General features: G+C 36.5%; 4 protein-coding genes across 9 annotated transcripts in view; 2 read left to right on the forward strand and 2 right to left on the reverse strand.

The window, feature by feature from the left end:
• Positions 1-5,291, forward strand: part of LOC107563780 (nuclear factor erythroid 2-related factor 1-like) — a 23,243-nt gene extending 17,952 nt beyond the window's left edge. For both annotated transcript variants that reach the window (XM_016248726.1, XM_016248727.1), the window contains exon 5: positions 3,283-5,291. In XM_016248726.1, coding sequence (XP_016104212.1) covers positions 3,283-4,656 — 1,374 coding nt within the window. In that variant the 3' untranslated portion in view covers positions 4,657-5,291. The remainder of the gene's footprint in view (positions 1-3,282) is intronic.
• An 822-nt stretch (positions 5,292-6,113) lies between these two features.
• On the reverse strand, positions 6,114-11,556 carry LOC107563783 (chromobox protein homolog 1-like). Of its 4 annotated transcripts, none has more exons than XM_016248734.1 (6): positions 10,742-11,556; positions 10,193-10,259; positions 8,816-8,990; positions 8,582-8,732; positions 8,348-8,442; positions 6,114-6,577 (listed from the first exon to the last, which is right to left on the reverse strand). In XM_016248734.1, the coding sequence occupies exons 2-6, from the start codon at positions 10,236-10,238 to the stop codon at positions 6,433-6,435; spliced, it is 612 nt and encodes a 203-aa protein (XP_016104220.1). In that variant the 5' UTR covers positions 10,239-10,259; positions 10,742-11,556; the 3' UTR covers positions 6,114-6,432. The 4 variants fall into 4 exon arrangements, with proteins under 4 accessions (XP_016104220.1, XP_016104217.1, XP_016104218.1 ...); XM_016248731.1 differs by having other exon boundaries at positions 8,816-8,996; XM_016248732.1 differs by lacking the exon at positions 10,742-11,556 and adding an exon at positions 10,398-10,735 and having other exon boundaries at positions 8,816-8,996.
• LOC107563781 (phosphorylase b kinase gamma catalytic chain, liver/testis isoform-like) lies at positions 8,943-17,294 on the forward strand. Of its 2 annotated transcripts, none has more exons than XM_016248728.1 (10): positions 8,943-9,011; positions 13,375-13,478; positions 13,566-13,741; positions 13,828-13,882; positions 14,600-14,665; positions 14,779-14,942; positions 15,060-15,150; positions 15,246-15,399; positions 15,489-15,614; positions 16,365-17,294. In XM_016248728.1, the coding sequence occupies exons 1-10, from the start codon at positions 9,009-9,011 to the stop codon at positions 16,608-16,610; spliced, it is 1,185 nt and encodes a 394-aa protein (XP_016104214.1). In that variant the 5' UTR covers positions 8,943-9,008; the 3' UTR covers positions 16,611-17,294. The 2 variants fall into 2 exon arrangements, with proteins under 2 accessions (XP_016104214.1, XP_016104215.1); XM_016248729.1 differs by lacking the exon at positions 8,943-9,011 and adding an exon at positions 11,779-12,644.
• A 78-nt stretch (positions 17,295-17,372) lies between these two features.
• Positions 17,373-21,346, reverse strand: LOC107563782 (coiled-coil domain-containing protein 189-like). The gene is made up of 9 exons (XM_016248730.1): positions 21,300-21,346; positions 21,188-21,222; positions 21,041-21,106; positions 19,422-19,588; positions 19,254-19,324; positions 18,508-18,624; positions 18,315-18,387; positions 18,117-18,230; positions 17,373-17,575 (listed from the first exon to the last, which is right to left on the reverse strand). Exons 1-9 carry the CDS (start codon positions 21,321-21,323, stop codon positions 17,415-17,417), a joined length of 828 nt encoding a protein of 275 aa, XP_016104216.1. The 5' UTR covers positions 21,324-21,346; the 3' UTR covers positions 17,373-17,414.
• Positions 21,347-21,383: the final 37 nt, after the last annotated feature.

Consider the following 21,383-nt stretch of genomic DNA (forward strand, 5'->3'; position numbering starts at 1 on the left):
GTACCGCCGTGATGTTATGCAAAACATTTTGTTTTACATGGATATTGGAACGCGAGTGAAGTATGCTACATAATAAATTATAATTTGGCATTCAAATACATAGCGAATATGGAAACATTTGATTTTGTGTCGAATGAGAGACCCAACGTTGGTTTCAGTTTCGTTTTAGCCTAAATGAATTCGTTTTGGTTTGTCGTTTATATTGCTATAGCTTCTTGTTTAATTCTTATTCTTTTCTAAATACTGTTAATTGAAAGGCTTTGTTGTGGAGTGAGGGGAACTAAAATAGCCTAGCTATGTTTACAGTGTTTATTATAATGTTTGTAAACATTTCGCGTCGGCATTAGGCCTATTTCTGAATGAAATAATAAAATGCGACTTATACTCGACTTGTTTTTTTTTTTTCTCTAAAAAACATAGCGTATTTTAACCATGCAGCAAACCTTTTTAAATATTTTGATAAATTACAGAAAAAAAAGACTTTTTAAACCGTTTAACTGATTGTATTAATCGGTCAAAATTTTTACGGTCAGTTAACGGTTAACCGGTTAAAACGAACATCCCTATTATAGAGGCATTCTAACTGCATTCTAATAGGCTTCATCATGCAATGAATGCTTTTGCACTCTCAAGACATGTTTTGTTTTTGTTTTAATTTTTTGTTTTTTGTTTATTTGCAAAGTCGCTGACATACTTGATAATGACAGCTAATGTGAATTAGAACAGGGTGGTCATTTCTGAATGGAACGCATCCCTCGTCTCTCTCTCAGTATCGTCCCTTGTCCTCACAGTCACACATAGTACAACAGCACAGTAATGTTATGTCAGGGGAATGTCTTTAAACTCTAATCAAGGAAATATCATACCTTATTATGTTGTCTTGTTTTTAAAGAAAGCCAGAAGTTGTGCTTAAAACATTTTGCGCAAAAAATGATGAAACCATGCGTGAGCTTGCACGCAGCTCGTTAATACTGAGCTCTGATTGGCCAGTTGCCGTTATTTAGTTTATGAATTATTATACGTAGAGAATATTAATATTTAATTTGCACTATATGTTTTAGGCCTACATAATAGGCCTAAATTAGGGCTTTCGAACTATAGGAACGTTTTTAGTTCTAGGAACTCCATTTGGAGGAACTAAATTAGCTCCTACTTCAGAGTAGGGTCTAAAATAATTCTATAGGAATTACCAGTGATGTAAGTGTACACTGATTGGTCAAACGCATACAAAACACCGGCTACCCGGCATTTTTTAAAAGCCATGTAAAAATACTTACTCCATGAACATGGAAAACAGCGATAACGGCATTTACCTGTTGTCTGCAGTGTTGTTCTTTTCTCAGCCTCGATATGTAACACTGCAAGTTGTCATAGGAGATTTCGTCTCTTAGCCCAACCTTTTGCTCTTTCAGTCACGTAAATTGTGCATTTACATTCTATCTCCGTTATCAACAAAACCCAAAACACACAACAAAAACAGCTCCGATCATGGCGTTCTCCATTTACCGGTTGTTGACGTATGTAAATACCGTGCATAAAGACATCGCTGTCGGCTGCTTCAAAGTTCTTGCTGCCAGTGCGAATGCAACCAGGAAAACGGCCCGAGGGAGAAATTGATTCTCTAGGAACCAACCTGCTGGCTAGTTCCTAGAACTACGCGGTGCAAAAGCCCCTAATGTTAATCTAAAAGGGATGGTAAGGTGGGATGGTGGTTTTACAGAGGGGATGATTTTTGTCTTTTTTTCTTTTCAACAAGGTGGACCCCCCCCAAGCATTGGAGGTACAGATGGAGGATGGAAACACACTGCATTATTACTAATAAATCAGCTTCTGTACCCTTTTCTGCACTGTCAATCAACACTGTAGTTTGCCGACAAGCTTTTTTCCTTTACTGCTGGGGAAAGGGTCTCTCAGGCCTTCCCGACAGCTTTTAATGTAACTCTCTTCCATGTGCATAAACTTTAATAAGCCATCAGACATGGACACCTGAGTGGCATCAGTGCAATTTGTTCCTGAATCATGTGATTAAGTCCGGTGTGTCTTGGAATGCAGGATTAATTGAAACGAACAGAGTCATTTGCTTTTAAAGTTCATAACGTTTAGCCTTTGTTGCAGATCAAAATGCTCTGTTGCTACTGCAACTTAGTGGCTTTTGTCTGTTGCAGTGGAGGAACGTTAACAGATGCTTTTGTTACAGTTTTACTGTCATTTGAAAAAGGAATAAAAATCTCACCAAAATATACAAATAGTAGCAGGCATAGGTCATTATTACATTTAAACTACAACTTCTCATTAGCTGGGTCAGTGTCTTAGCTTTGATGTGACGTGAACCTGACTTTTTTTCTTTTACCCAATACACTACTTTTAGTAAAAGTACCTTCATTGCTAATTGAGTGAAGCCATGAATGGTCTCCTGGCAAATTAAAGCAGTTAAGCTTGTGCCAATAACCAACTGGATCGTGCTTTACTGCAGCCTGAAGATACAGCTGACATTATACACTGACATATCATTGAATGGGTAGAGAAAAAAAACCCGTAATACTGGTGTGAATGTCTAATTTACATGTTGTTCATCTTCATCCTCTTCTGTCAGTCTCTGTTGTTTCCATCTACACTGTTCATATAGCACCATGAGACACAGTCAGTGTCTGCTTTGGTGTGACATGAATAAATATGCAAGACATGGTAATTTTTTTGTCTCAGAAATGGAAAAGAGACCATCTTTATGTTACTGGTTACAAATCCTTAGCATAGTTGGGGTAGAGTTAATGAAAAAAGATGAGCGATTTATTCACTTGGATGAACCTTGAATCCCTGTTACAATGTCATAACTACTTGCCATTAAGCACTGCTGTTTTTGTTCGTCTTGCTCGGTTTGTAAATATTTTTGTGTTCTGTATGTCTCTTGTCCTAATTGCTTGGTTTTCAGGCTTTTCCCCCCACTTTTTTGGCACAGAATTAAATAAATACATAAATAGGTATTTGCTACTTTTTATTTCACAATTCAGGCGTTTTGTCTCAGAATTGAGTGTTTATATCCTGCAATCCTGACTTTATGAAATGTCAGATCAAGTCACAATTACACAATGACAGGATCAGGGGGGATTTTTTTTTTCTTTTTTTCTTTTCAACAAGGGGGGCCCCCCCCCCCCCTTTAATTCGAGCCCTGTATATATGTTAATATATATCCAAGTCATTGTTTGTGTGAATGAATATATTGGACAATACTCATGAGCATCACACCATTAAAATTAGTCTAACATTTAGTACCTCTTTTTATAGGACATGGAGGTGAACAATACTGCAGTAAATGTCTCCATGAATAATGACCCCAATAACAACAACGCCAGCACCACCGACTCAGCCACAATAGGAAGTTTTGGACTTCCACGGTCCACTCTCATTAACCAGGATGTTAGTCTCCACCAGGCTTCACTTCCCAGCTGCAGCCAGGACTTTCCCCCATTGTTCAACCCCGAGTTGGATTCCATTGGGGTACAGCGGCCTACCTTAGTCAGGCTCTCTTCTAGCAACTCCTCCAACATCAATTCAACATTTGGAGCTACTAACTTGACCGGTCTCTTTCTCTCACCACCTCTAAACAGTACAACTAATCTAACCACCACTCCGGTGGTGCCAGATCCATTTTCCAGCCTGCTGGAAGAGTCTATGCTGGATGAAATTAGCCTGCTAGACCTTGCAATGGAAGAGGGTTTCAGCCAAGACCAGGCTTCTCAGCTCGAGGATGAGCTTGATTCAGACTCAGGTCTTTCACTGGACTCCAGCCATAGCCCAGCCTCTCCTAGCAACTCGGAGACATCCTGCTCGTCAGCCGCATCGTCTTCATCCACCTCGGCTACATTCTCAGAGGAAGGAGCTGTTGGATACAGCACCGATTCAGAGGCGGCCACAGCAGAAGCAGAGGAAGGAGCTATCGGGGGCTACCAACCGGAGTATAGCAAGCTGTGCCGCATGGGCTACCAAGATCCCTCTCAGTTCCATGGCATACCACAGTTGGAAAGTGTCAATCACAACCACACCTACAATCTACCACTGGCATCATCCTACTCTGAGCGCTCTCAACTGTCCACATCCTGCAGCAAGAAAGGCAGAGACAAGCAAATACAGCAGACAAAGCTCCAGCCACCACAAGACTGTGTTGACAGGCAGTCTAGCCGTGATGATCGTAGGGCGAGGGCCATGGACATCCCATTCTCCAATGACAAGATCATTAACCTCCCTGTCGAGGAGTTCAATGAGCTTCTGGCCAAGCACCATCTCAATGAGGACCAGCTTTCACTCATTCGCGACATCCGCCGACGTGGAAAGAACAAAATGGCGGCACAAAACTGCCGTAAACGCAAATTAGACACCATCCTCAAACTCGAGGAGGGCGTGCAAGACCTGCAACGCGAAAAGGCTCAGCTGCTGAAGGAGAAGATGGAATACTGTAAGTGCATCAGACAGACGAAGCAGAAAGTTCAGAGCCTTTCCCAGGAATTGTTCGCACAGCTGCGGGACGAGGAAGGCAGACCCTACTCGGCCAGCGAGTACTTTCTGCAGTACGGCCCTGATGGCGTTCTCCTCATGCCTCTTAACATGACCACAGAACAAAGCAACAAGCCTGACAAGAAGCAGAAGGACAAAAAGAAGTGAGGAACTCAAAGTGTTGCCCTTTTATTTTTCGCAAAGGCACTACCATACAAAGTATTTCGAAAGGCAAAGGAAGCCTTTTTCTTTGAAACAATTCTAGCGAGGAGAAGAAAATTGCATCATTGATTACTCCTCCTGCATTGGGTTTTCTTTGTTCCTTTTTGGTTCAGAAGTTTTCTCCTGAAAGCGGCATTAAAGCAGACGTGCTGTGTGTAGTACTGATTTCTCATTGATGTACAGAAAGATACGAGCGAACACTGTCAAGAACGTGAGGTCATGAAGGACACCAACAAAATGTTCTTAATTAAAAGAACTATTCAGGAATGCTCCCAAAAATGTAGTCGATGACAATAATACACCATACTAAGATGACGTTGGCCATGAGGATGCAAAAATTTACATTTTCAGCATTAGCCCATGCTGTGTGTTTGTGCGTACCCTGGGATTTCATTGGTGGGTGGGGAAGATCCAACTGAGAGCTGGTAAAATAAAAAGAGTACTGAACGCTAGAAGTGAAGCCAAAAGAAAACATAGGCATGCCAATACTAACCAAAGGTTGTGTTGTGCCGTTGTGTTGTTCCCATAACGAATCATACAGGTCACTCCGTGGATCCAAATTCACGTTTTCACTTAAAAAAGAACAAAATAAGTTTGTTAGTCTTATTGGACAGCAAACTCATCTGAAATTTCTCTGTAGAGTCAATGCCATTTGCCAAGGAACTTGGGACGGCGAAACAAATAGCGCTAAAGAGTTGGTTTGAATTTAGCTTTGGCTTGATGAGGAGCATTGGAGGTACAGATGGAGGATGGAAACACACTGCATTATTACTAATAAATCAGCTTCTGTACCCTTTTCTGCACTGTCAATCAACACTGTAGTTTGCCGACAAGCTTTTTTCCTTTACTGCTGGGGAAAGGGTATCTCAGGCCTTCCCGACAGCTTTTAATGTAACTCTCTTCCATGTGCATAAACTTTAATAAGCCATCAGACATGGACACCTGAGTGGCATCAGTGCAATTTGTTCCTGAATCATGTGATTAAGTCCGGTGTGTCTTGGAATGCAGGATTAATTGAAACGAACAGAGTCATTTGCTTTTAAAGTTCATAACGTTTAGCCTTTGTTGCAGATCAAAATGCTCTGTTGCTACTGCAACTTAGTGGCTTTTGTCTGTTGCAGTGGAGGAACGTTAACAGATGCTTTTGTTACAGTTTTACTGTCATTTGAAAAAGGAATAAAAATCTCACCAAAATATACAAATAGTAGCAGGCATAGGTCATTATTACATTTAAACTACAACTTCTCATTAGCTGGGTCAGTGTCTTAGCTTTGATGTGACGTGAACCTGACTTTTTTTCTTTTACCCAATACACTACTTTTAGTAAAAGTACCTTCATTGCTAATTGAGTGAAGCCATGAATGGTCTCCTGGCAAATTAAAGCAGTTAAGATTTCACATGTAGGAATATCAGACTGTGATTCTCCTTCAAAACGTGATCTGAATGTTTCCGTCAATGGAAAGCATGAAGAGTACATTAAATGTGCAAAGTCACCTGTCAAGCACACTGAAACAGCAGTGTTCTGTTTGCTTCATCTATGGAAACGGTGCCCAAACTAAAATACGCTGAAACCTATGTAGATTACAGTTTATACTTTTGCTTTTTACAAATTTGTTTCTGACAATTTTCCTTTGCCATCTTTAAAGAAAAAAAGAAGAACAAAACAAGCATATCAATGGCCACGACTGATATTGACTGTCCCTTACATCTTTTTTTTTTTGTCTAGTGTTTGTCATCCTTCTTCTCTTCCTCTTCAGTGGGGTATGAATGCCAGGTGAGGCGCTCCTCGTAAAAGGAGATGACCACTTGTGGACACTTTGCATTCGCCTCCTTGGCTGGTACTAGATCAGCTTCATCAGAGTTTTTCCTGTAATACAAAAATACAAAAGAAGACATTTACAATTGATCAGCTATTTCTCATCCGAGATGGATTTCTTGAGTAGAGAAAACTGAGGGCAATTGTAACATTTACATTTCCTTCAACTCACAGACAACATAATATATACCAGCCATCTTTTGGTATATGTGCCAAAATAACAGTTCCATTAAGTCTAATATTATTATAATGTAAACATCATAATATTAAAATTCCATGGAGGTGATTGCAAGGGTATGACTACATTTAAAGCATGTGAAGTTGATATGGATCTGGCAATGAAGTTTGGCAACAGGATATGATTTCATCTGTTTATAATAAAGACAAAATCATTCAAAAGCAAGTTTGTGTTCTTAGAATTGAGCCAAGAAATCAATCTGTGATGTTTGGTCCAATGTCTTTTTTACTGTATGAATGTGCAGGTCAGAGTTCACCGAACTTGAACTTTAGTATCCAGAATGAAGATGAAGCTTGCATTTCAACTCTCTCGCGTTCACATGTGTATGAATGTGAGTGAATGGCCACACTTAAATGGGATAGTTCACATTAAAAATGAAAATTCTGTCAATTTACTCAGCATCATGTCATTCCAAACCTGTATGATTTTCTTTTTTCTGCAGGAACACAAAAAAATATAGTCCGAAAATGGTCTCAATGTCTCACAAAACCCCCTTTTGTGTTCCACAGAACATGAAGGTGAGTAAATGATGAAATACCCCTTTAACAGTGAGTGGGGGCAATTGTAATACTTAAAGTAAAAATAAACCATTTTACAGAAATCTAGCAAAAATATAGCAAGTAGTAATGGCAAGGTCATGAGTTCCATTCCTATGGAATGCATAAACTTGTATACCGCATAAACCATGTATACCTTAAATACACTGACTGTTCACTTGCTTGTTTCAGATAAAAGCATCTGCCAAACCTTCATCTAAAACTAGACACACTACCGTTCAAAAGGTTGGGGTCGGTAAGAATTTTTTATGTTTCTAAAAGAAGTCTCTTATGCACTCCAAGGCAGCATTTATTTGATCAAAAATACACATAAAAAACAGTAACATTGTGAAATATTATTACATTTTCTGTTTTATAAATATACATACTTTCAATTTTGTTTTCTATTTGAATTTCTATTCTATTTGAACATTTTACATTTTTATCATATAATTTATTATTTTTAGCATGTGATTTTTTTTCTGTGATGCAAAGCTGAATTTTCAACAGTCATTACTCCAGCGTTCAGTGTCACATGATTTAATATGCTGATTTGGTGCTCAAGAAACATTTCTTCTTATTATCAATATTAGGACGTTTTGAAGAACTGCATTTATTTAAAACAGTAATCGTTTGTAACATTATAAATGTCTTTACTGTCATTTAATTAATCCTTGCTGAATAAAAGTATTCATTTCTTTCAACAAACATAAGCAAATGTTATTGACCCCAAATTTTGAACGATAGTAAAGTAACGTTTCTTACACATTTTAAATATTCACTCTAGTGTTACAAATATCCCCGAAATGTTAACATTTTTCATTCTCGTTAACTTTTAACCAGTTGACAGATATAGTTTCAATTTGAAGGCATCAAAACTTTAAATAGCAAAAGAAAAAAAACAAAGTGATACAATCAAGCTTCTTTTCCTCATGCAGAGCATATGCTAAATAGATGCTCTTTGAAGAAATTTCGAGTGTTACAGGTGCCCCCAGTCTCTCCTAATGCTGCTCAGGAACTGTCGCTCTAATCAATTTCCATACAAACCATTTCATGAGGAACATGAGTTCTCCACTTGAGTCTGTAGCACCAATAATCCTCTCAGGATCCAAACCACGTGCAAAACCTCTGAGTTTCTCAGGCTAAATTAAGAGAGATGGCATGTAAGACACTGTTTAGCCCATTCAATTTTTTGTTGGTTTTCTAATGTTTTAAAGACACTTCCTGGCCAGCTTATAGACATGGAATGATGTAGACATCTCAGATCCTCAGGGCTCTTACCTCATCCTTGCGCTTTTTAGTCTCCTTTCCATCTCCGTCTGACTCTGCCCGCCTCTTGCCTCCAGATTCAGCCGTTTTCTGTGACTGAAGGAATTCTGCAATGAGGTCAGGACAGTCTAGGTTTTCCTCTGGTTCCCAGGTGTTGTCCACGCTGAGGGAAAAAAATAATGAAATAAACACCAGGATTTTCAACACAAAATCAGATTCACAGGAAATCCAATTGCGGCGGCTCACTCAGTAAAGCCTTTCCACTTGAGGAGATACTCCACTCTTCCCTTCACCACGCGCCGATCCAGAACCTTCTCCACAACATACTCCTCTTCTTCTTCCTCCACCACTTCTTCCACTTTCTTTTTGTTTAGTTTCTTCCCTGCTGGTGATTGCTTAGTTTCAGACTGAGAAACTGGAGCTGGAGCTGGATACATGAATGGTGCGTGAAAAATACATAAACATACAAGTTGACCTAAATCATTTACCACAGTTTATGTCAAAATACCAGTTACTACAGATGTTGTTTCCACAACAAAATAGTGGTAACTTGATACCGGCAACTACTGCCATGAAAAATTTAAAGGGACAGTTCACTCAAAAACAAAACTTCAGCCATTTATACACAAAATGTGATGTTGTGCAGAACGTTAGAGGCTGAAAGATTTACTGCATCATTTCCTTTCATTTAACATACAATAAAAATGATCAAGCCTGTCATTCTCCTTAACAACTCATTTTGTGTTCCACAGAAGAACGTAAGCCATACAGTTTTCAAACAGCATGAGGGTGAATAAGTAATGGGCAGTGCTGGGTAGTAACTGATTTTTATGTAATCTGGATTACACAATCAGAATTGCAATTAGATTCATTAAGCTTTAAAAATCTTATAATCAGATAACCAATTACTTTTTTTATAGATTACATGATCACATTTTATTCACACATCACCTTGGCTTAAAATATTTAAATAGTTCCCCAGGGATTAAAAAAATGTATATTTCAATAATTTAACAACACATTTGCATGTTCACACAGTTCTCTGATGTTGGTTAATGGTCACACCAACATGCAGGTAACCAAATATAAAAATATTACTATTTTTAATGTTCAAGTGCCGTTTTTATTTTTAAAGCATTTTATTTTATTTTTTTAAGTTTACATTTATATTATTAAATTAATTATTACTAGCTCACAAATCCCAGTTTGGGAAACAATGATTTTTTAATACACTTTATGTTGTTAATAATAAAGAATTGGAATATATATATTTTTCTTTTTCAACATGGTACAAAATAATCCTATTCAAATCCATGGGATAAACAAGATAGGTCAAAAGTAGTAAGGCTACATTACCTAAAATCTGTAATCTAACAGAATACGTTACTAACTACAACGTCCGGTCATTTGTAACGTGTAACGAATTACAATTTGTAAGTAATCTACCCAGCACTGATAGCGAATGTGTACTATCCCTTTAAGCAAAATGATTATAAACGCGTCTTATATACTCAGATGAAATGTCATATCAATTTATTATGCTTTTAGCAAATAATATCTGTAACTATGGTATTTTGACGAATTTGGTTTGTTTCCATTGTAAACTAATAAAAAAATCCAAACCTTCAGTCACAGCAGCATCGGCTGAAGGCTCTGACATTTGGCTCATATTTCCAAGGGCTCTTAACAGCTGGAAATATATAGAGAGATCCTTATAAATACGGATAAAACAAATAAAAATATTTTCTATGAGAATACAGCCTATCGATCACAAATATTACGTAAGCACACTACACTCATCATTTCATCTGAACGTGTGTTGGTTTACCTAAGGGATGCAGCTGTACACATCTGCATGCATCATATGACAAACACTGGGACCGTCCGTTATGCATTTGCGACTGAAGGCCAGCGCGCGCGACAAAACCCATTGTGAATAAATACATTGCATGCTTCACTGCTGTGCTCGATGGGATGGATAGGCCACTGTTTTACTGTATTTTTTGTTCCTCCATGTTGTTTTGGAGTGCGCAAGCATGCTATTCGAAGCCTGCTGTGGTCCAAACATTTAGCATCTTTGCCGCAGCACGTTTGATCGCTGCGATTTTACCACAACAAACACTATGTGCATGAGCCCGAACAACGGCGGCACGGCGAAACAAACGCACTTACTTCTATCTCGCTGAGATAAAGATGAAATAAAGCTGATCTGCATGTATTTAGATCCGAAATGAATAGGTTGCAGTGATTAATTACAGACGTCTGCTGTGATGCTGCTGAATGTGGCTGTTATTCACGCCCACTTCCGTATTAGAAAAGGAGACTTATGGTGACTTCCGGTGTAATCTCCAATGCATATCCATAGTTGCTTTAACCATAAAAGTGGATTTGCTTTATTAGATCTTTTGGAGGATGGAATTATGGCTGGTATTGAACAATACTAGCTGTACAGCCTAATATCTACTACTTTCTCCATTGAAATCCTCCTCTCCTCTTATTCCTTTCTTTCCCATGTTGCTTCAACGAAGCAGATGTTTGAGGCATCTAGCTGAGATGCAGCATCTGTGCAGCGTTTGCAGATATTCTAGCTTCCTTTCATGCATTTCAGAAGTGAATTTGTGAAAATGTGGGCTTCACACTTAAAACAGCCTTACCATTTACACATGCTGCATAAAAGCCATACTAAAATATGCGGATCTGATGCTGCTTTGCTTCTGTGTGAATGATGCAGTACTCGTTGTCAATATCATGGGATATCCATAATTTCTGTATGTATGCCTAAATACACTTTTACGTGGTAGCCATATATATTTAGCTTCCGTGTAGTCTTTGTAGAGATAAGATGATATGTCACAAGCAAATAAATAAATAAATATGTCCAGGCCAGGAGTCTACTGGTTTACTCTGTTAATCAAAAAAAAAGGGGGGGGGGGGGGGGACGTTTTATTGGCGAACTATAAAGAGACGATGTTATGTAGGCTGTTTCAAGCCCATAGAAGTGAGTGTGGTGCCCATGGAAACGACGGTCAAGTCAGCATAGTGACAGAATAACCAATGAGAGAATAAAAAGCACACCCTTAGAAAGGACCCAATCTGTTCATCCCTTCAGAAGACTGGCTTTGCACTTTGATTAGTATATATTGCCGCTGTTTACATCCATTATTTTTCAATCCAATTACTAATATTTTATTTAGTATGTTTCCTCCAGCTGTTGTTGATTTTATATTAGTTGTTTAGCAATAGTGCTGTTCGGTTTGTTTGTATTTTCAATCTGTGGGTTCCCATGGAGATTATATGTCTAAATTTCATGTTTATGAAACTTTCAAATCTAACCAGTACAAAATACCATAGTAATGAACAATTATGATTCAGTTTACAGCGCTTTCATTAACTGAATAAAAACATAGCAAACACACCCAATGTGCATCTTTATGCAGCATTTTATAAGTATAGAGTTTTTAAAAATCTTGTCGAGTCTTATGTAGCATCACCATCTTGCTTCGACCAAAGCGATTTGAAAGCACCTGGCATCGTAATTATAACTTAGCAACTCGTAAATATGAACTTCCAAGGAGGACTTTAATGTACCATATGTAGTATTCAGCTGGTCATGGGATCTCAGCATGTTGGACCCCATGAGGCAACCTACTTTATGTAAAATAAAACAGCTTTTATTAGTCTACTTTTATGATTGGAGTCTGATTACATTTTTTTAAATTACTGTTCATTTTTGTTATATGTAAAACCATTTTGTTTTATATCTGTTGCCACATCTTGTTAAATTTCTTTTGGTAAAGCCAGAACAGCATGAACAATAGGTTGTGCCAGTACCCGCTCCATCCTATAGGTGGCAGTGATGAATGACGACAGTACAGCAGCTGTCATTTACAAGGCAGAGAACGAGAAGTGCGAGTCGACGAAGGTGTTGTTGACATTTCTCGGGAGCTCTATAAAGGTTTTCAACAGTGCTATGGCAGCATTATCGGTAGCTTCAAATGCATGTTTTCAGCCGGACAGTTGAAAACACTGAACCGCCAGATTACTGTGCACCTCGGTTGATTTTGTGGAAGTGGCTGTGAGTACACTTTCGGTTTTTCTGGGTTGGGACAAGACAGCACACGAGGTCATTGATCGCAACAACTCGTTTCTCAGAACAGTTAGACTGTTTTCAGTTATTGCTACCATTTGCTGTTATTTCATGTATGTGGGTATTACGCTGATTTTTTAATAATGTACTTTGAGAGGGGTACACATTTGTCCACTGTAGTCCAGCATGTTTTTAGGGTTGTAATGAAAACAAATGGCAACTAGCAAAGCATATGTCCGTTATAACAATTATTTTACGACATGTATTACGAACTTGTAAAATAACATGCTATAATAATTTACTATCTCTCCCTGAAAATATTGCTGATTGTATCCGTATCTGAACCATACACACCCCCCAACCACACATGCACGTACACACGTCCTTTTTGTGTACGTGCAGCTTACCACATGTCCATTTTGCTCTAATTCCACAAAATATAGACAGTGGAGATACAAATAAGTCTTAGAAGTATGCACAATATTATTATTTTTATCAGTTTTATTTTTGTAATATTTATATACATAGGAAGATATTCTTGTTAAAACAGTCTTATTTTTTATTTTATATATATATATATATATATATATATATATATATATATATATATAAATTGTATTTTTGAATTTTTTGTGCAATCAAGATTTCTAATACAGAAGAAGCAAACATGAATACATTCTCTTTACTCGTTCAAAGTAAATAAATGTGTCTGGTTTAGGTTATCAGTATGACTCGCGATATCATTGTTGGAGATGAGCTGCCCGACTGGGTCGGGGCAAAAGAGTTTTATCAGAAGTATGATCCCAAAGAGGTGATTGGAAGGTGAGTATTTATATATATTTTTTGATTCAGCAAGTGTTTTGATGTGCTTTATTGAGATGTCTTGTAACTGAACTGTCCCCTGTGCAGAGGTGTGAGCAGTGTGGTGCGCAGATGTGTACTTAAACACACGGGGCAGGAGTTTGCGGTGAAGATCATTGAGATCACTGCAGAGAAAATGACAGAACAGCAGTTAGAGGAGGTGAAAAGTTCTACACTGAAGGAGATCCATGTGCTCAATGTGGTGAAGGGCCACCCGTCCATCAGTGAGTCTGAATTTTACTGCTAATGTTTGAACATCAGTTGAAACCTTTCTGAGTAGTAACTGACCTTATTTGTGCTCATTTTTCAGTTACACTTATTGATTCTTATGAGTCAACAACCTTCATATTTTTGGTATTTGACCTGTAAGTATATATATTATATTATGTTATATTGTTATACGCTACCTTTGAAAAGTTTGGGGTCAGTAAGATTTTTATTTTTTATTTTTTTTTGAAGGAAATTGATCATTTTATTCTGAAAGGATGCATTAAATTGCTAAAAATAGACAATTATAATTAATAATATAATTAATTAATATTATAATTATTATAATAATATTAAATATATATATATTATTAAATAATAAGATTGTAATTATTAATTATATTATTTTATAATTATATTATATATTTATAATTATAATAATATTATATATTTATTTGTATTTAAAATAAATGTTGATCTTTATTGTTTATTAATCAAAGAATCCTGAAAAAAAATTATCATGTTTTCTTCAAACATTTCAACATTGATAATAATAAAAAATCTTACTTGAGCAGCAAATCAGAATATTAGAATGCTTTCTGAAGGAGCATGTGACACTGAAGACTGGAGTAATGGCTGCTGAAAATTCAGCTTTGCATCACAGGAATAAATTACATTTTAAAATATATTAAACTAGAAAACAGTTCTTTTAAATTGTAATAATATTTAACTTAATGTTTTTACTGTATTTTTGACCAAATAACTGCAGCTTTGGTGAGCATAAGAGACTTATTTTACTTTAACGTATCTTAGCGACCCCCAACTTTTAATCAGTACTTTATATGTTGTAATTTCACACACAACTTTTTGTACAGCATGAGGAGAGGAGAGCTATTTGATTACTTGACTGAAAAAGTGACTCTCAGTGAAAAGGAAACCAGGTGAGTTTTCAATTTATTCTCAGATCTTGCTTTAAGTTTCTATTGTAGCAAATTGTTCTCCCCATACCATTATTGGCCGCAAATATTTCCTGCAAATCTCTTCTCACTTTTAGGAGTATGATGCGTGCTCTTCTGGAGGCTGTCCAGTATCTACACTCACTAAATATTGTACATCGTGACCTCAAACCTGAAAATATTCTACTAGACGACCAGGGACACATTAAACTTTCTGACTTTGGCTTTTCAGTCCAGCTGGGGCGTGATGAAAAACTAAGAGGTGAAAAAAATCAACCCTGTCCTTCCACAGTGCCAAATCAAAGCAGATTTTCAGATATTTTTTAATTAAAAACATACATTGTTTGTAACACTGGTCTTTTTCAATTTCCCTTGTTAGAGTTGTGTGGAACACCAGGATATCTGGCACCAGAGATTCTGAAGTGCTCCATGGATGAGACACACGAGGGATATGGGAAAGAGGTTGACCTGTGAGTAAATAAGCTGAGCTTTGCTATTAAACCTTATTAAACCTTTCTTTGTGTCACAAAGTTGGTTCATCGTTTTGCTCCATGTTTTCCCACAGGTGGGCTTGTGGTGTGATCATGTTCACCCTTCTTGCTGGGTCTCCACCATTCTGGCATCGTAAACAGCTGCTGATGCTGAGAGTGATCATGGAAGGCCGGTACCAGTTTAGCTCTCCAGAGTGGGATGACCGGTCTGACACCGTCAAAGACTTGGTGAGATTCTCTTAGCATTCTCTCAGCCTATAGCATATACAGGCTAACTGCTAATATTAAGAAATGTACCCATATGTGTATTCCCTTAGATCTCAAGGCTTTTAGTGGTGGAACCCACTCTTCGCCTCACGGCCGAGCAAGCTTTAGCTCATCCTTTCTTCCGTCAGTACCAAAAGGAGGAAGTGCGGCTCTTTAGCCCAAGGAAGACATTTAAGGTGTGTGTGTGTGTGTGCGCTCGCGTTTTTGTGACATATGAGGACACAAATTTGTATAATGACATTGGGATTACAAGGAGAAGGTGACTTATTACCCCATGCCCCATTTTTCAAAACGCTTATAAATCATACAGAGTGAGTTTTGAGAAAAGTAAAAATGCACAAAGTTTCCTGTAAGGGGTAGGGTTCGGTGTAGGGTTGGTGTAGGGCAATAGCACATACAGTTTGTACAGTATAAAAACCATTACGCCTATGGAATGTCCCCACAATTCACAAAAACAAACCTGTGTGTGTGTGTGTGCGTGTCTGTTAGTGTGTATGTGTGTGTGTGTGTGTGTGTGTTTTATTTATACACACTGCCCTTCAAAAGTTTGGGTTTGTGGATTCTGTGCTCAAGAAACATTTTTTATTTTTATTACCAATGTTGAAAAATATATTTTTGTGAATTAAAAAATGAATACAAAGTTTAAAAGAACAAACATTTGTTTGAAATAGAAATCTTTTGTAACATTCTAAATGTCTTTACTGTTACTTTTGAACAATTTAATGCACTTTTGCTGAATAAAAGTATTAATTTCTTTAAATAAAATAAATCATACTGACCCCAAACCTTTTGATGATGTGTATGTTTAATGACAGGTTATTATTCTAAAGTGTTACCAAATAATTTCCACTTGTCTTTACAGGTTTTTCTAAATTACTGAAAAAAATGATTTTGAAAAATGAAAAACCAGTTCTTTGCATTTTCAGGCCCTGATCTTGACCGTACTAGCTTGTATACGAATGCAGTGCCGCTACTACCGAGCCAGACCATTAACAAAGGAGCTCCTAGCAAGAGACCCTTATTCCATCCGCGGTGTGCGCAAGCTGATCGATGGCTGTGCTTTCCGCATATATGGACACTGGGTCAAGAAAGGGGAGCAACAGAACCGAGCTGCTCTATTCCAGAACACAGCTAAAATCATTCTACTGGGCCTTGAAGACCTTGAAAACTAAAGGTCATATGTTTGTTTCTGAAGATATTCCTCGTCTGTCTATTTACAGTTGTATTGTTTTTGTCTTTCTTTTTTTTAAGTTAGGGACTGATAGCCTGCCTGTCCAAAAGATGCACACAAAACAAATAGTTATAGATTATCTTTCAAAGAGAGATGGTGCTTTTTGATTTTAACAACATGCTATGTGACCTCATTTTAACCACTCACTGTGGATTTTATGTTTTTAAAATTTAAGTTTTATCACAAACATATTGGTGGTATCATCTGATATTGCTTATTATATGGACCAGCTTGATATGAAGTATAAATTATTCAGATTTACAATTACCTAACGGAGCTTGTCTCCTGTTCAGGCTCTCTAGCCTTTGATTGTTTTTGACACAAAGCAGATTGTATTTGAATTTATTATCATTCTTATGCTTCGAAAACAATTCCAGGATGTTGAAGACTAAACCATAAATGGACAAGGAACATTTAACAATTTGGAGTGGACTTTAAGACTTTCAATACAAAGGATAACATACTTGAAACATAGCATTACAGTTGTGTAACCCTACTGAGAGTTGTTTTGAAATCCATACAAAATTGTGTGTACAGGTTTTATTCATTTTTATTTTTGAAACATGTTTTACCACCTTGTTGCTTTTTATCACAGTTGACTAGACATTATCCATTCATCATGAAGGTACTGTACTAATTCTGAACAGGTACACGTATATGAATAATATATGCAATTACTGTATTTTGTGTGTTTTTGCTTTTGAAATGAGTGGTTTCCAAAAGTAAAGACGTGGGGCATATTTTCTTACTTCTTAACTTTTATGTTGGTCTCCAGTTTACTAATGGCATCATTAAGTTGATCAGCACTGTCCTGGAGCCGTTGCTGTAGCTGAGAGGTCAAACGCATCACTTCATCCCTTACTTCCTTTTGAACTATGGTTCTAAGCTCAGAATTTAGAGAAGACCCTTGTGGAAAAAAACATTATACAGTTATTTTATTTGTTGTATGTAGCGAGTATTACATATTAGCGCATGCAGTCTGGCATAAATAATATGTAATCAATGTTTTAAAAATCTGGTCCACTTGTCTTTACAGGTTTTCTAAATTACTAAAATAAATTCTAAATAAAAAAAAAATAATAAAACTTTTTTTTTTTGCCTGAATGTCTTTGTGTTTTGTCGACAATAACATTCATCTATAATTTGACTCCACTCATTTTATTGAAATGTTCTATTTGTAATTATTTTATATATTAAATTCTCTCCCTGTTAGATGTTTTAAAAACAAAAAAATATATAAAAAAAAAACTAAATGATTACATATTTCTTTTATAATCATTTGTCAAACAGGAGTTGAAATGGATGATCTTATACATTGATTTGTACTAACCAATATAGATCTTTAGAGCTGATGGCTTGTGCATGCGTGCTAGTTTGTTTTTGGAGCTGTCATATTTACGTAAAGAATTCGATTAAACCTTTTGACAAGCTGTAATATATTAAGTACCTTGTCTGGGACTCTCTGTCTCTGTGGTCTTCATTTCTAGTGCAGCACTTTGTTGAACTTCTCCATCCTCTTCTGTCTCCCTCTCAGTTTGTCTTTCACCATCTGCAACACTTTCTTTGAACAACAATTGTATATGGTTTCAGTTCTCAGTTGTATGCTAAATATATATTTTATTTTATCAGGTGTGCATTACTGTACCAGATTTGGAAGTTTCCTCTACATTTGTGTTCTCAAGTATTCCAATATATGACAAGGATATATCCAACTGTACCTTTACCATGTAAGAGAAAGAAGTCATAAAGTTAACAACATTCCTGTTAACATAAATTAGAAATTAATAATTATATTGCATACAGTATTTGGCCTGACCAATTCAAAGCCTCATACATACCTCTGGGGTAAAAATGCATTTGTATAAAAAATAATGTCTCATATATGTGTTGATGAAATAGAACAAAATTAGTGTCACTTGCTCCGAGCTGAAAAGGTCAATACTGAAAGGAGGCCTCTGTGTTTAATGGGGGAAAGAACAAAAAGAGGATTGAGTACAAAACCTTTTGCTATGTGTGGTTTCTAAAACTTATGTCTAAGCAGATATTAGATCTACACTACTGTTCAAAAGTTTGGGGTTTGTACAATTTTTTTAATGTTCCTGAAAGACGTGTTCCTTTCATGCTTTTGTTTGTTTTAAAATACAGTAAAAACAGCAATATTGTGAAATACTATTACAATAAAAAATGTATGCCATATGATGGCAAAACTGAATTTTACGTCAGTCTTCAGTGTCACATGATCTTTTATATATATATATATATATATATATATATATATATATATATATTATTATTATTCTAAAATTCTGATTTGGTGCCCAAAAAACATTTCTTATTATTATTGATGATAAAAATGGTTGTTTGGCTTAATATATTTAACATATTTTATCTAATAATATGTTTATATTTAACATTTATTGATGAATAGAAAGAACAGTGTTTATTTGAAACAAATTTTTGTGTAACATTATAAACATATTTGATCAATTTGATCAAAATGTGTCCTTGCTGAATAGATGTATTAGTGTCTTGTAAACAAAATCTTACTGACCCCAGATTTTTGAACAGTAGTGTATGTACATACCCTGACTGAATGGCAAAGCAGAAGTTCACTGCAATAGGTCATACAGTGATCTGTGTTATTGAGGGGTGTTTCTGAAAAGTTGACAAGAAAGAATGTTTATATTTTCTTGTATAAAATTATATCGATACGGTTAACTCTTTATTAACACGAGTACTATGGGTGCATCACCTGTGTTAAACTGATGTACAGTTTTGATAATGGAGATGAGTACAGACGTCTGTTCCCTGTTAAAATGTTGCTCTTTGCAGAACAGCACTAGATTGGTGTACAACTCAAGTAGTACTCTCTGCTTTGGCTGAGCCGCATCAGAGGCCAATAATGCACGGCACAAAATCCTAGAGAAGAAGCAGACTGCATTCATGTAATACCAGCAATGTCCTCAACATCATGCATCAATTATTATTAGAGCCATTCCACAGCACCTTTTCATCTTTGTAAATATGATTAAATTAATGTGCTTGTTATGTATTTCAGGGTCGCATTGCTATAAAAGGGTCTAACAGATTTTTAGAAATGTGTTTTGGTCTAGCTTAGACATTTAAACTAATTCATTATAATTTGGTTATTTACTCAGTTGCAGGGAAATTAGCAGGTTGCTTAATAATATAAAAATAAAGAGTTAAAGTTGTATTAACCCACTGCTTAGTAAGGGATTGAAAGGTTTAAAGAGGGTGTCTGTGTTTAATTGTTGAACTGTGCTGACTTTCTCAGACCACATTGCTAAAACTGCCCGGTCCTGCAGATTTGCTTTATACAACATTAGAAAGATCAGGTCCTTTCTTTCAGAACATGCAACACAACTCCTTGTTCAAGCTCTTGTTCTATCCAGGCTGGACTATTGCAATGCTCTCTTGGCAGGTCTTCCAGCCACTTCTATCAAACCTCTACAACTAATCAAAAATGCTGCTACAAGATTAATCTTTAATGAGCCGAAAAGAACACGTCACACCTCTGTTCATCAATTTGCACTGGCTACCAGTAGCTGCTCGCATTAAACTCAAGGCATTAATGTTTGCCTACAAAACCACCACTGGCTCTGCACCCCTTTACCTAAATTCATTACTTCAGAGTTATGTGCCCTCTAGAAGCTTGCATTCTGCAAGTGAACGGCGTATTATTCTGCCATCTCAAAGAGGCACTTTCACAGACTTTTTCACTAACTGTTCCCTCCTGGTGGAATGACCTGCCCAACTCAATCCGAGGAGCTGAGTCCTTAACCATCTTCAAGAAACGACTAAAAACACATCTGTTCCACCTTTATTTGACCCTCTAACTCTAACACATTCTATTCTATTATAATTCTACTTTATCTATATTTATCTTTTGAATTTTTTTGTTCTTTATTTAAAAAACAACAACAACAAACAAACACTAGCTTTCTATTTTTTTCTATTCTATCTACTTGTTTTTCTTTGTGTGTGTATATGTGTGTGTGTGTATAATATATATATATATATATATACAGTGGGTACGTGTACTGCGTTAGGCTAACTGAGACTATATACACCTTGCTACGTGTACTGTGTTAGGCTAACTGAGACTTGTCATTTGGACTTATATATTGTTGCTCTTTTGTTAGTTTTGACTGCTTTTATTGTCCTCATTGGTAAGTCGCTTTGGATAAAAGCGTCTGCTAAATGAGTAAATGTAAATGTAATGTATTATATAGCATGATAGACTATTTAAAACTAACAAATTAGGATGGAATGTTTAAAATAATAATAACACAAATACTCATTTAATATACCTTTGTTAGGCAACATAAAGTTTACAATATAAAGGTAAACCTTTCGATCTCTGGTATGGAATTACTCTTCTCAATCTCTTCCATATCACTGTTTTTCAGATCTGTCCTAGAAAGGCAATCAACAAGAGTTTAAGGGTATTTGTGTCTGAATATGTTCAAACTGAACTGGATTTGGTTTGGGACCTACCATAACAGCACCCGTGCCTTTGGAGGCTGGGGAACCTAAAAAGAATTAACAAAAAAGGATCAAATATTCTTGAAATGACTGAATCACTGATCTCTAGATGTATAGCGTTTACCCTAATATTCCCGAATGGCTTCATTTCTCTCCCTGGCTGTCTCTGAAAATGACTCTATAAAATATTGATCTAAACCACCTGTAT

This window comes from Sinocyclocheilus grahami, unplaced genomic scaffold (genome assembly GCF_001515645.1).
Source record: "Sinocyclocheilus grahami isolate Dianchi unplaced genomic scaffold, SAMN03320097.WGS_v1.1 scaffold889.1, whole genome shotgun sequence".
In the NCBI taxonomy this organism is placed as follows: domain Eukaryota; kingdom Metazoa; phylum Chordata; class Actinopteri; order Cypriniformes; family Cyprinidae; genus Sinocyclocheilus; species Sinocyclocheilus grahami.